Consider the following 15,014-nt stretch of genomic DNA (forward strand, 5'->3'; position numbering starts at 1 on the left):
GTTGTGGGCCATACCAGATGGGACCGTAGAGTTATAAATAGGAACTGTTAAACAGAGCCCTTTACTGTACCTTTTATTTCACTGTTTAAGTGACTTCTTTGTGTGAATTAAGTTACTTTAACTCAGGCCAGGCCTGGACCAAGCCTGAAACTGTATCTCATGGGTATTTAAACCCCAGACTCTGAGCACGAATTTGAGGTTGTTCTTTTTTCCTTCTGAAACCCCAAATGTGGAGGATGTTCTGCTACAGCAGAGCTGACATGATATCAGAGACATAGCAAGAAGGCCTCTGGCTCATCCTCAGCCTCCACACGGGGGGTGGTGTCATTGGGAAGAAGAAGGTTTTCCTTCAAGGTTTGATGCCTGAGATGTATGACAACTTTCTCCACATTGATACTGTGAAGAAAATTCGGGATCAGATCCACACAAATTGTTTCAAGACCAACGATGTCTGGAGGGTTTATGTCCTTATTAACCAAGGTCAGAAATAATGCAAGGAAATTGGTCTAGTATGGAATATGCATGTGAATTCAAGGCACTTTGGTGTGAAGTAGATCATTACAGGTCTGTCCAGTCTCCTGATGGGCTTGATAGGCAACACACCATGAGACACCAGATGCTTATGTTTCTGGTAGGTGTGAATCCTGCGTATGAAGATGTGAGAAGCAGATCAGTCTCATGGAGAGAGTACCAACTTTTAATGAAGCCATCCATACTCTCATGAAAGATGAAAGCCGACTGAAGGTCCACTCTACTGATAAGAGAGAGACATGACTCCTCAGCCTTGCTCTCCAAGAGAGTTCCTCAACCATCCAAAGCACTGAAGGGGGAATAGCAAGAGGAGCATGGACAGAGTTATCACACCAAGGACACTTGTTTCAAGCTCCATGGATATCCTGAGAGGAAGGGGGGCGTTGCCCAAACTCAGGGAGCTGAAGGGGTTGAATGTCAAGGACGTCCTAGGGGGAGAGCACTAATGCACGACAAGCAGCTAACTTATAAAAGCTCAAAGAAGACATGACGAAGCTAGTGGGCATGCTCAGTACTTCATCCTTCGTCAGATCTGGTGAGTGTGCCAATTTTTTTGGCCTTCTCCATCCTAATATTGTTCCAAGATGGTCTTGGATACTGGATACTGGGGCCACCGACCATATGACCCGGTACTATGATAAATTTATCAACTACATTAGAAGTGATGGTGGGAGAAAGGTTATGACTGCTAGTGGAGGACTTCTTTAAGTGGTTGGTACGGGTGATGTAAAGCTGGGTGGACTGGGAGTCTGATAGATTCTATGCAAAGAAATACTGAAGAAGAGGAAAGCAGAGGGTGGGTTAACGGGCTGTTGACCGTTCATGCTGACCAAATAAAGGAGGGGGAAGCAGCTCCCTATAAATAAGGGTCGGCTAATCAGGTATCACATCGAATTCCATTTTCTTGAAAAGCAAGAAATGATAGTTACACTGTCGTGGAAGCCGGAGCAGCAGAGAATCCTCGTCTGCTGATCTGGAAGGAGGAGCTCATCAGAGTGGAGCTGCCCAGAACTTGTAGAGCTGGAGATTTCGCTCATCGGGAGGGCAGCAGCTTTGTCAGAGAGGAGTTGTCAGAGATCTGGGGAAGGAGCTTCTCCGCAGAAGGGGAAGTCGTCCAGATCTGTCTCGATCCCGCATTCTCCTAATCGCCAATCTCAAGATCTGAACTCTTTTGGAAACTAATATCAAATGCGCTGGAAATTAATGAAATTTGGTCATTGATACTACTGTGTGTATCAGAGTCATTAAGAATGTTTTACATGTCCCAAAGTTGAAGGCCATGCTGCTTTCCCCTCAGACGTTGGTTTCTAATACTATCTGCTCAGTCATTCTGAATTCTGATGGATGTTTTCTATATGAAAGGGTGGGGACAAAAACTACACAAAGTAGAGGCAATGGAGAACTGCTGCTTCTGGAGAAGAGAGATCACCGATGCTTCTCAGGGACAGTCATCTCTGGAACCAAGCAAATCAGAGAAGGCAGGAGAGAATTTTGTGTATCATGATTGATTGGGACGCCCCTCTTTTGAAATCCTCAAACAATTATTTCCTTCTTTGTTTGTTGGTGTTGATGTTACAACTCTGGTGTGTGAGGCATGTCAAGTAGTCAAACACAATAGAGCTGCTCAAAGTTGGAGAACCTACTCAAAGTTCTTTCTATCATGTGCGTAGTTACGTTTGGGGGCCCATGTCTGTCTCTGGTCATACAGGTGCACTGTGGTTTATTTATTGATGAATGTACAAAGCCAGAAGTCAGCCAAGCGCTGAAGTTCTGTGAGATGATTCAGACTTAATTTGGGGTTACCATAAAAAGGTTCAGAGCTGACAATGCCAAAGACTACTTTAATAGTGAAGTAGCTGATTCTTTTGAGAAGAGGGGTATCGTTCATGAATCGTTATCTGTGAGCACACCTCAACAAATTGGGCTCGCAGAGAGATGTATTGGTTATGTTCTTTTGACTGCTAGGATATTGTTACTCCACCGAGTAATTCTACTAGGGAGAGGCCATTTTGGCGAGTACCCATCTGATTAACCACATCTCATCAAGGACTCTTGTTTGTGTTAGCCTCTGGAAAAATCCTCCAGTTTGTTCCCTCAGGTGAAGTTGAAAACCCATCTTCTCCCACCGGTTTTTGGGTGTTTCTCCTGTATGCAGGATCCCTCTCTTACAGTTGGGAAACTTGACCCCCGTTCAGTCAAATGCATATTCATCGACTATCACCCCTTAACTCAACATTTCTTCGTCTCTGCCAGTGTGACTTTTGATGAATGTGTGGGCTCTATGGGCCAACCAATGCGTTAGCTGATTTATCAGTTGATCCATTGAGTTTGCCATTTCACTTACATATATCAGAACCAGTGAGTAATATTGAGTAAAACTCCCAGATGAATCTGATGACACCTGTATTCTTGAGAGGCAATGTCCATCACCGAGTCCTGAACATCCACAAGTGGATAATGAGGAAGCAACTCCTGCTGTGTTTGAGTAGGGGTCTGGAGAGGTTAACCAACCGACTGAGAAAGGTCTTCAGTAGCCCCTTGTATTGCATAAGGGAACCCAAGTTGCACTCAGAGACCCCTTAATCCCATTTCCAATTTTTTGTCCTATGATTGTTTAAGTCATGATTATCAGTTTCTTCAAAAAAAAGTCATGATTATCAGATGTTTCTCTCCAAAAGTGGTTCAGTTGAAGTCCCGTAGTCAGTTGGGCAAGCTCTTCACGGCAATAAGTGGAGTCAAACTATGGACGAGGAAAAAGCAGCGTTGAAGAAAAATGACACGTGGGAGCTAGTACCACTACCTCCAGGCAAGAAAGCTGTTGGATGTAAACGGGTCTTTACTCCCATGTATTGAGCATATGTAGAATTGCAACACTAAAAGGCTTGGCTGGTGGCCAAGGGGTTTACACAATCCTATGGAATTGATCATTTTGAAACATTTGTCCCAGTGGCCAAGCTGGATGCTGTACGGATCCTTCTAGCCTTAGCTACTCACATGCACTGGAATATGCAACAGTAAGCTTTTCTCCACGGTGAATTTAAGGGCAAAGTGTACATGACCATACCTCCTGGATGTAAACATGCCCAAAAGGCGGTTATGGTATGTAAACCATCTCTTAAAAAAAAATTGGTATGTAAACCAAAAAGAATCTGGGGTATCGTCCAAGCAATGGAGAACACACACTATTCATCAAAAGTCAAGTGTCCAGAGTGACAGCCCTCATCGTCTTCGTGGATGATATTTTAATTTCTAGGAATGATCCAGTTGAAGCAAAGTATCTCCAGAGATTACTTGCAGCAGAGTTTGATTTTAAGCCAGTGGGGAGACTAAGATATTTTTTGGGCATGGAGGTAGCTTACTCCAAAGATGGCGAATTAATGCCACAGCATATGTACATCTTAGATCTGCTCAGGAAAGCAGGCCAATTGGCGTATAAACCTGTAAGCAATCTGGTCGATCCAATCACAAAACTAGAGATCAGAGAGGAAAGTCCACCAGTGAACAGAGAGTCATATCAGCAGGTTAATCAGGATATTAATTTATCTGAATCATAATCGATCTGATATTGCATTTTCCATGAGCCACCTCAGTCAGTACATGCATGAGCCCCGTGTAGTACACCTACAGGCAGTTCATCGTGTTCTGGCATGCCTAAAAGGTACGCCTTCCCAAGGTGTCCTATTCAAGAAAGGGAGAAATAAGTGTTACAGTTTACACCAATGCTCTGATTATGCAGGCTCCATGATGGACAGAAGGTCGACATCAGGGTACTGCGCATATTTGTGTGAGAGCTTGGTGAGCTGCAGAACTAAGAAGCAATATGTTGTTGCAGGTCTATTGCTGAAGCAGAGTTTAGATAATTAGCTCAAGCGATATGCGAGAGCATCTGGATCAGAGGACTCTTACAGGATCTATAGTTCCAATTGGAGGGAACAGTATGTGTATTCTGTGGCAATAAGTCGGCCCTTGCTATTGCTCATAACCCGGTTCAGCATGATCGCGCGAAGCATCTGGAGATCGATTGCCATTTCATCAAAGAAAATATTGAAGCTGGAATTTTCCAGATGTTTGTAGGATCCTCCAATCAGGTTGTAGACATTTACCAAGGGGGATGTTAGTTGGCAAGCTCATCATGTTAGTTGGCAAGCTCATCATGGACAACATCCAGACCAAGATTGAGGGGGGATGTTAAACAGAGCCCCTAACTGCACCTTTTATTGTACTGTTTAATTGACTTCTTTATGTGAATTAAGTCACTTAAACTCAGGCCGGTCCCAAGCCCGCAAGTGTCCCCTCCAATTGAATTCTTTGATGAACTGAGCTCACTTAAACAGCAGTGACAGGAACCTAATGAGCTCTTATCCTGTGGAGCTCACAAGGGCTTATCTATTATAAAGAGAAAATTGATATGTTCCTCTGGAGATTGAAGTCGAATGGAATGGATCTTCAAGAATTCCAGGAATCGCTGAAAATAGAAATATTCTACAAGAGCAGAAGAATTCAAGAAGTGTAGAGAATAGTGAGAGACGAAGGAACAGAACAACGATAGAAGGAACGAGCAGAGGCTATCCAGATCAGCCCAGGCTCCCGTTCCCAATGGATCAGGAGGATTTCCCACACTCCAGTTGGTTCCACTTCACCGACTGACTTTGAGAACGCTTTCTGCCATTCACAGCCATTTCCCCTTTATTATAGACAGATGAACCCACCAATCGCTTGTGGCATGTCCATCACGCTCTCTCAGGTATTACAGGGGTGGGCTTGATTGAAAAACTAAAGGGAACAAATAAATTACTAGAAGAAAATGGCAGTTGTGATGTCTGAGCCTTCAGCAAAGGGCAAAGAGGACCCAACCATTTAACATCCTTCTGATGATCCATCTAGATATTTTTGGTGCAAATGATGGTAATGAACGATGATGCTAGCTGATTGATGGCCTCATAGGATCTTCATTAATGCATCATAATGGATTTTAAGGTATAAATATAAGACTTAGTTTAACTTTTCAGGACGTGGCTATTTCCAATGGGGAGATATCTTGTCATAAAAAATTAACCAAGGTCTTGGTATACTCAATCCTGTTGTAAGGATTGAGATGAGGACTTTTGTTTTTTCCCTAATTTCTGGGGAGGCTCTCTGTCGAAGTAGCTACTAGTTTGAAGCTAAGTAGAAATCAGGGGTCTAGGACCTCTTCACACGTCCCAAATCACAGAGGTTTTACGACCAGATGACTGCATTCAACTTCATCAGTCATCCTTATCAACATAGTATGAATTGATATTGATTTTCAATGGTGTAGCTGCCTATAAAACCACATCTCAAGGGTCAGATGTCATGATCAAATGGCAACATTTTCCTGAATTCGAATCACCTTAGATGCCTGCCCAGATCTTCCTGCATCTGTCTCATGCGTCCAGCTTTGGGAAAAAGGTAAAAGTTGGTGAATTCGACAATAGGTGTCCCCGCATGTGAGAGAAGTGATACAATATGATTCTCATTTCTTAACAATTTGGAGGGGGCCACAGAAATCACCAATTATCAATAATCTTCAAGAAATAAGTCACGTGTGACAGGGGATAGAGCATGAATTTGAAGGTGCATGAAAAAGCCATAGAGAAGTAGCCGAAGATAATGGCTTTCATGTTGATGTGAAAGACGATCTGATGGGGCTGCTGAAGAAACTTGCAGTTGCCAAAGAAACTGGCATGCCTGAAATTTCTAGGAGGATGAAGAAAGTACTGAAATGTCAAAGAAGATGAAGGATTGCCTGAATACCCCAAAGAGGATCCTGTGGGACAGCTGAAGAAACTTTCTGTCGCAAAAGAAAGTGGAATGCCTGAAATGTCGAAGCGGCTGAAGAAAGTGCTGGTGTAGTCAGTGAAGTGGACGACAAGTAAAGATCCTTGCCTGAAGTGTGTAAGATTGCATGCAGGAGATGAGGAATAGCCAGTGATGTAAGATCCTTACCTGGTGTAGTCAGTGATGTGAAAGACGACAAGAACTACCTTCGGCATTGCCAAAGATGAGGAAGAGCAGGAGAGGCTGTGAACTGGAACACTTGCGTTGGACTGATGGCTTTGATTCCTTGTTAACTGTTTTCCAATATCATTCACAGAGAGAGAGAGAGAGAGAGAGAGAGAGAGAGAGAGAGAGAAAGAAAGGGGAGAGATTGTGACCAGAGCCCAAGTACAGAAAAGATATGGCTTCAAAACCATGTACAAGGATATCAGGGGAACTCCCTGGTACCCTTTACCTCTCACATTTCCTTTCTTCTTGTTTCTCCTTCGGCCAATGCTAAATTTCACCTCACCATTAAGATGTTTTCACTCATTATTGTTTGTGTATGGAAACACTCTCTCTCTAAAATTTTTGTTTGAAACGTAATTGAGAACCTACAAAATGAGGAGAAAAGCAAATTTACCCCAGTCATAAACTCGATGGGTATATTGAAATCAGAGATACATCTCATCATTGAGTGTTTATTTTGGTCCTTTAATTGTCCAGTTATGATAACGTTGTTGATATTTTCTTACCCCAGTTTGTCTCTGTGCAGACTATATTTGACAACATTCTCAACCGGAAGATACCATGGCCAAGGATACCTGACGAAATGAGTTTTGAAGCTCATGACTTAATTGACAAGTAGGTCTATGGATTCTTGTGTGGATTTCCATGCTACTTTTCAATTTATATCATGAAATGGGTCAATTTTTTTCTTCGTTGCATTTTTCTCTTATTTTTTACCTGTGCCCCTCCCGGAAGAAAATACCAAATGATATTTTATTTTCAGATTACTGACAGAGGATCCCACTCGCCGGCTTGGTTCCCAGGGTGCAATAGAGGTCAGGGCAGCACCTACCCTCTGTGGATTATCATTTCGACTTCTGCATTTTTGAAGATTAAAGCAAAAACAACACATGGGCTTGGTTTCACTTATAAATTCTACCTCATCTATTGCAGGTGAAACAGCATGAATTTTTCAAAGACATCAACTGGGACACCCTCGCCAGGCAAAAAGTGAACAAAGCCTCTGTACCATTTTTTTCTGGATCAATTATCCTTGCAACTAATATTGAAATTAAGACTAAATGATTTTCCATTAATTACTTCTACAGGCTGCGTTTGTGCCTGAATCAGAAAGTGCACTAGATACAAGTTATTTTACTAGCAGATACTCTTGGAATCTAGCTGATGAACATTTAAATGAAGGCAACGAATCAGAAGGCTCCAGCGAAGACGGAAGCGTCAGCTGTAGCAGTAGCTGCACCAGCAACCGTCACCATGAACCTGTACACCTTCACCAATTACGATTCACTTAAATTGATTTAATTAATCACAATAAATAATCTTTCTGGTTAATGGGTTTCACCATATTGCTAATTATTTTTTCTTCCTCTCTCTTGAGCAGGTTTCTGACAGTGGGGGCTTCTCGGAGTTGGACTCCGCCTTATCTGTCAACTACTCCTTCAGCAACTTCTCTTTCAAGGTCTTTATCTCTTGAATAAATGTAAATCTTTTATTTTAATTAATATGTGAGAAACCTTTTTTTCCTTAGAACTTGTCCCAGCTCGCGTCAATCAACTATGACTTGCTATCCAAGGGCTGGAAGGAGGATTCGCCCACAAACCCTGAGCCATGAGGCAGTGGCTGGATCATAGACCAGGCTCAGAACCTCACAAATACATGTATAGGTTGTAAATGTAAGGTCGCACACTTTCTTTCAAAGATGAATAATTATTCATATTCAGGTTAATACTTAGATCACTTATCCTAAATGATCCTTGCAGAGAGCGTGTGGAATGTTGCGGGAGTTCGAATTGAGAGGAAGGGATGTTCCTGATTTTATACTGTTTGAATTTGGTCAATTTGAGCGCAATGAATTGTGGAAAGCCAGCCCACTTATCAGCACATTTTAGTGAGGTCTTTGCTCACATTTCGGAAAGTTGGTGTTTGGTGCCATCCTGGTCAGATCAAGGAAGATCATGAATTGAATAAAAAGTAAATAGAGTAAAATTGAAATGCTCTTTTTTATAGGCCATGATTCCTTAGATTCATTGATTAGCTGGAACTGCAGTATCTACAGGATATTGGTCACAATTTGTATCAATTAAGAGAATCATTGGGATCCCAAAAATGATAGTCTTAGACCCCCGGATGAATATACTTCAGCATATTTTTTATTACTCTTGGCACCAAAAAGCATATTACTCCATGTATCAATATTAATATTTTCTCTAAAAACAAATGCAGAAAAAATTACAATCAAAATATGTTCTACTAATTTTTTATCTCCATATAAGATGCATTTTATCCTAGATAATCAATAATATATATACCTACAAATGTACAAAATGATTCGGGTTTTTGTTTTCTCCAAATTGAAGTTAATGGAATTTTGGGCTTCTGTTTACTTGTAATGGCAATGTATAAATATATGAGTCCATTCCATTCTCATAACTCACATATCACTGTGCTTGAATGTCATATTTTTAGCTTTATTTTATTTTATTTTTTCCTGTTCATGAGTTGATTTTGTAATATATTTTTTTCACATAATGAAATAATTGGTTTTTATATGAATCCAATATCTTATCACTTTGGATCCAATCCATAAGACAGTTATGTGTAGTCTCAGCCTCCAAGTCAATCCATATTGGGATAGTGTCGCTGTGGAATCATGGGAAAAGCCCATTATTGGTGTTATCCAGCCTTGGTATAGGGGTTTACCTAAACCTTGACCCAGACATAGACTTAAAGTTTAGTTCGGCCTTGGTCCACTAAAGGACTAGTTCTGTCCTCTCTTAGTCCTATCAGGTCGACCATTAAAAATCTACATGAAAAGTCAAAGTTACAGTTTAAAACAAAAATTAAGAGCTAAAAGTTAATATTAAAAGAAAAACCTGGAATTTGCTAAAAAATGAAAGAGCTAAAGCAATGCATTAAGTTATAATTACCTAGTTTTCCACTTTGAGGTCATGAAGAGGACAAAATAGGATAGACTGACAGCTAGGCTTGTTACGCGGAAGAGGTACTGTCATCTATTTCATTTATATTTGTCATCCATCATCACTCGAATTGATGGATGACTAAATGGAATGACTTTTGTCATTAGTCATCCATCTGATAATATATCCACCCGAATTCATGAAATGATCCAAAGATGATAGAGGATGACTGATGACGATTAAATGATGGAAGTGTGAGAAAGAAGATGAATGTGCTAACAGATACAAAATATATTGAAATCAATGTATCGAGAAACAAAGTTCTGTTATGTAACATTAATAATCTAACAACAGCAGTTACTACGATGATAACCAGGATGCAAACAACCATAGAGGGGATTGACAAAGAGCGTCATCAACCACAATGAGGATTTTCAGCGACGGGGTCCATGATTATCAACATCGGGGACTACAATCATTGTCTACACGGATGGGTCCATCGGCAAGGGGGATGGAAGCCATAGATGAGGGAAATCAGGAATGTCAACAATAGGGATGAGGATCATCAGTGACAAGGACACTCACCATTGACAATGCGGGTGATGTTGACAATTACAATCGACATTGGCCATCATCAATGAGGATGGAAGCCATAAAAGACAAGGATGGTGATGGATGGGATAATGATTGTCCTGGATGACCATGAGTGTTGATGGCAGGGATGAAAAGTACTAGCGAGGCAGACAATGATAGTCGCCCACATGAATGACAACCATCCTGCAAACAAAGGTGGTTGTCGACAAGAAGGCCAAAACCATTGACGATCGTGATAAGGATCATTGATAACAGGGACGGTGATTGTTGTAGTCAACAGGGACAACGACCATCATCGCTGATAGGGATGACAATCATCTTGGACACATTCAATACCATGTTCCATCCGGTAGAGGACCATCGTGGATGAAAACGACGACCATTGTTGAGAGGACAACAACCAATTTCATTGGGCACATATTCACATGTTTATCTGCATTAAACTGATTATATATGTGTGTTAACAAGCCTAAATTATTAATTTTATTATTATAATGGTAATTTTGAATGTTATGAATTTCAAAGATTTTTCTGACATCAAATTCTGAAATAACATAATTTTGAGTCAGAATATATTTTTCCTGAATTTTTTGGCTTTCTTTTAGAAGAGATATCATTTTCTTACATCTTTTGGTGTTCTTTTAGAAGACATCATTTTCTTATATTTTTTAATTATTAAAATTTTTTGACTTTTTCAACAATAGAGACGAGAGAAAATCAGAGGGGTGAGAATGATCTAAATTCAAATTGTGATCAAATGATCTAGAAAGAATTTCGAGTGGAAATTCTGAGTGACGTTTCCTTTTCTGACCTCTTTCAACCCATATGGTTGGATCTATAAATAGAGCCTCACTTTCTTTGTAAAAACTATCTTTGAACTCCTATAGAGACTCATTGAAAGAGAGTGAGGGCTTTGAGGGTCCATCAAGGTGTTCCTAGTGTTTTGGATGATTGGAGAAGATCAACAGAGAAGTGGATAGGCTGATTTGCATCAGAAAAGTGTCTTATCCTGGGGGAACATAGAGATCTAAGGTTAGACCCTTGCCATATATTGATTTCTCTCCTTCGTGGCCCTTTATCATCAAATCATTATCACCACAATATTCCATCATCTCACCCAAACATAGCCTTTTCCATATCCAATCTTGATCTCAATCTCTTCACCTTCATTTCATATAGAAAGTCTAAATCATCTAGTACATCATCCTCTTCTCTCTCTCACAACCATCCATCCATTATTCCATCACATCCATTAGTTAGATTATTATCATTTATTCTTCCATTATTCTATTTTACCATCATCCATCCACATCCACCCACATCCATTCACCCATTTCATCATCATATCATCTTATTCATCTTCTACATCCATCATCTCTTCACATCTTCATCTATCTCACACTCTCATTTACATTTAGTTTATCTAGATCTTTCTGCATATTCATCAAATTGTTAATCATACCACCCTTATAATATAATAACTATCATCCTCTCACCACCTTGGATTCATCACATTACAATCCCCTTTTTTATATGTATCTCCTTTCATCCCTCATGAATCATCATTCAAAGAGTATTTAAAGTCTAATATATGTTCCATGTGAAGACAACCATTGCTCATCACTTACTAGTCAAATTATTTTATGAATAAAGGCTTATAAATTGTTATTGACTAAATCAAATATCAATAACAAATTAACACCCTAAATTTGAGTTTATTGCCTCTCAATATATATTGGCCTTGAGTTTTCTCCATGTACCCAACCTGAAGAAATTTGGATCCTTTGAATATAATAAAGGAGGACAACACCTTCGTGAAAGAGAAATATGATGCAGACTTCAGATAGAGTCGGCGTGAAGCCCGGTCATCCTTTATTCTTATTTCTAAGAATTGCAGTCAGTTGGGCCACGATCTATCTTCTCATTATCAGCCTAACCCACGCAAGCCAAAATAAAGGATGACGACAATTAATCCCATATCAGAGCCTTTAAAATAAAGCTCCACTATATAAATTTTCCATCCCCTTCAATGATGAATAAAAAATTCTTTCTCTTGTGTGTGTGGGCTTGCCCATCGCCTCTGTTTCTTGATAACTGGGCTGTATGGCTCACTTTGTTGGGCATTTTTTTGGTTATGGAGGCCTTGATCTGGATAAAAAATTCAAAATGATCCGCATTGGAAGACTTTAACAACTCATAACAACATCAACAAAATCATGAAACAAAGAACCTGTGCACGGAATTATTCATAAGACCCCCTAAACTTAAGTATATATTCTGATGACCAAAGATCATTTGCTTGTGACCCTCTATGCCCATGTATCAGTCCAATGAATGACTCCAAGAGCCTAGTAACCTTTATTTGCCTTCCAAATTAATAAACTTTATAATCATATAGATTACTTAATGTTGGATCGATTTAACCCAATAGATAGGCTGAGTCTCTAGACCATGAGGTGCCAAGCTACACCTCACGCTCTACAAAATACAAAGGAGAATGTATCAACTCTGTCATGAAATATGTTCGTCATCATTTAACGTGTACACAGAGTCCTTCATCCACCTCATGCTCCTAGGATGACTTAGGATATGGTCAACTATCAAACCCTAATTGGTCATCCGAGTTAGTACATGCCTTTGAAAATCATAAAAGAACTCTTCTAAGATATTTCACTACCGTGGCCAAGGACTTCATCGCATCGTCTTCCTTGAGTTATCACCTTTTTTCCCGAGGGTAGACAATCAAATCTTGACCACTCAATCATCTTTGTGAACTTCTTGATGCAACTGAACTAAAACTATTTAGAATCCCATGATTAGACACTTGTATATCAAAGTCAAAGTACAATTGTCCATCCACAAGATGTCTTTGGTGTCTCAAATCTAAGGACTACTTACACAACCATGATGTGAATTAATCTGATTCAGGGATTCAAACAGATCAATTCACTCAATTCTTTCCACTAAAGAGCACCCATTATCTATCCTTAATGTCCCCACGCTAATGGCTATGGAATCAATAATACTGTCATGAGTAGGCCTAGATAATGTTATTCTATCCAAATACTTCAATGTCCTTCTCGAGTATTCAAATAGGAATGTTCAGAACACATGCTTGAAGACAAGTGATCTTTGTATTACGATCTCATCATAATTCACTAGGTCTGATCATGTGCTCATGGACTTGATTTAAAGACTTACACATGCACTATAATGATATGTTCTATTAATGAACATGGAATGAGATATCGAATGTGAGATTGGATTACCACCCACCTACATTTCCATCACATTTGTGTGTCCATGTGGTACTGCCACTAGCAGACCAGCACTCCTCAGTTGCATCAGCTCAAGCGCCATGCGCTCGCTTGCTTACTGGGGGGCTTCAGCTCTGTTGTTTCATAGTGGCTTCGATGCTGCTATTAAATTTTTTTATTTACTTCTTCCTCTTTCTCTCTATTTTATTATTTATTTATTTGAATTTTACTTTAGCCTTGCATAATAGAAAAAATAACATACTTGAGATGATACTTACACCCATTAAAATTAAGATGGTTTAAACATATTTCTAGTGATAATTAATATGCATGCAATTTATGCATATATATGTTGTTTCAACCAATGGCCCATTTAATATATGAAATAAGAATTCATATAATAATCAAGATAAAATGAGTAAAATGATGCCAAAATAACATTTAAAATATGTAGAATTTCATGCCTCATTTTGGGTTCCTCACATGTGCACCTAAAATGGGTGCCCTCTTTCCTTTTACTTAATCTAGAACTTTCATAAAGGCCCTTATAATTTAAGTATGTCCAACAACGTCCATTGATCTAATGTGAGTGACCCTCAACACCCATGTATCATTCTAGTTATAACTTTGAAGGCTCAATAATATTTATGGACCAACCTTACTAATGAAATTTATCGACATATAAATAATTAATGATCAATTTAACCCAAATGATAGATTAAATTCGAGCACATGGGGTGTCAAACTTCACCCCATGCAACATAAGGTACTAATTAGTGATCTGACTCCCGTATGTAACATTTTACCTGCATTAGTTATCATATATGTATAATCCTTCGTAGGTGTGAGACTCCCAAATGACTTAGGTATGGTTAACCTTCAAATCCTATCTAGCATTCCAATTAGCATTGATGTGTAATGGAGACATTGGAGAGAAATTTAATGCCTCTTCTTCCTTGAGTCAATATTATCTTAAATTGAGGTAGTCGAACCCATCTTGACCAAATACAACTTTCCCATACTCTATTGTGTATCAAATTTTAATTGATACATTTTCAGATGTTGAGAAAAAAGAAGAAATTAAAAAGTACAAATTAAAAAACTATAGGATCTAGTATTTTATGTTTGGATGCTGAACCATAAAGAATGGAGCCTTTTTTACTGCAATAAAATTCTAGTAATCTGAAACTAAATGGACTTGGCCATTTTTGAATTTCTAGATCAATTTATAAGTTTAATACATTCCCATTTATCATTTTCCCCTTTTTCTCCTTATTGATGTTGCCCTCTCTTCATATATCATTCTATCTCGCTAGCTCTCTATTTCTCTCTCTGTCTTTAGCTCTTCCACCCACTCGTTCTCACTCTCTCTATCTCTCTCCCCCTCTCTCTATCTATGGGTCTCTCGCTCACTTTCTCTCTCTATATCTGGCTCTCTTGCTCTCTCGCCCAAGTTATCTCTCTATCTCACTCTCTTGATATCTCTCCCTCTCTCTACATCTCTCTCTCCATCTCTTTTGATCTCTGTGCCTTTCTCACTCTCTTGATCTCTCTCTATCTCTCTTGATCTTTAGCTCTCTCACTCACTCTCTCCCTCTCTCTATGTCTCTCATGATCTCTCTTCCTATCTTTGGCTCTCTCGCTTGCTTTCTCTCCCTATCTATGTCCCTCTCTCGTTGTGCCTCTC

General features: G+C 39.5%; 1 protein-coding gene across 3 annotated transcripts in view; it reads left to right on the top strand.

The window, feature by feature from the left end:
- The window catches only part of LOC144714012 (Protein kinase superfamily protein), a 42,590-nt gene extending 34,117 nt beyond the window's left edge, over window positions 1–8,473 (top strand). Inside the window, exons 12-18 of one of the 3 annotated variants that reach the window (XM_078588748.1) lie at window positions 7,085–7,173; window positions 7,322–7,373; window positions 7,492–7,563; window positions 7,647–7,820; window positions 7,940–8,017; window positions 8,087–8,231; window positions 8,319–8,473. In XM_078588748.1, coding sequence (XP_078444874.1) covers window positions 7,085–7,173; window positions 7,322–7,373; window positions 7,492–7,563; window positions 7,647–7,820; window positions 7,940–8,017; window positions 8,087–8,170 — 549 coding nt within the window. In that variant the 3' untranslated portion in view covers window positions 8,171–8,231; window positions 8,319–8,473. Of the gene's footprint in view, window positions 1–7,084; window positions 7,174–7,321; window positions 7,374–7,491; window positions 7,564–7,646; window positions 7,821–7,939; window positions 8,018–8,086; window positions 8,232–8,318 lie in introns of those variants that run through there. The other 2 variants (XM_078588749.1, XM_078588750.1) reach the window with 2 other exon arrangements.
- The last annotated feature ends 6,541 nt before the right edge of the window (window positions 8,474–15,014 follow it).

This window comes from Wolffia australiana, chromosome 16 (assembly GCF_029677425.1).
Source record: "Wolffia australiana isolate 7733 chromosome 16, ASM2967742v1".
NCBI lineage: Eukaryota > Viridiplantae > Streptophyta > Magnoliopsida > Alismatales > Araceae > Wolffia > Wolffia australiana.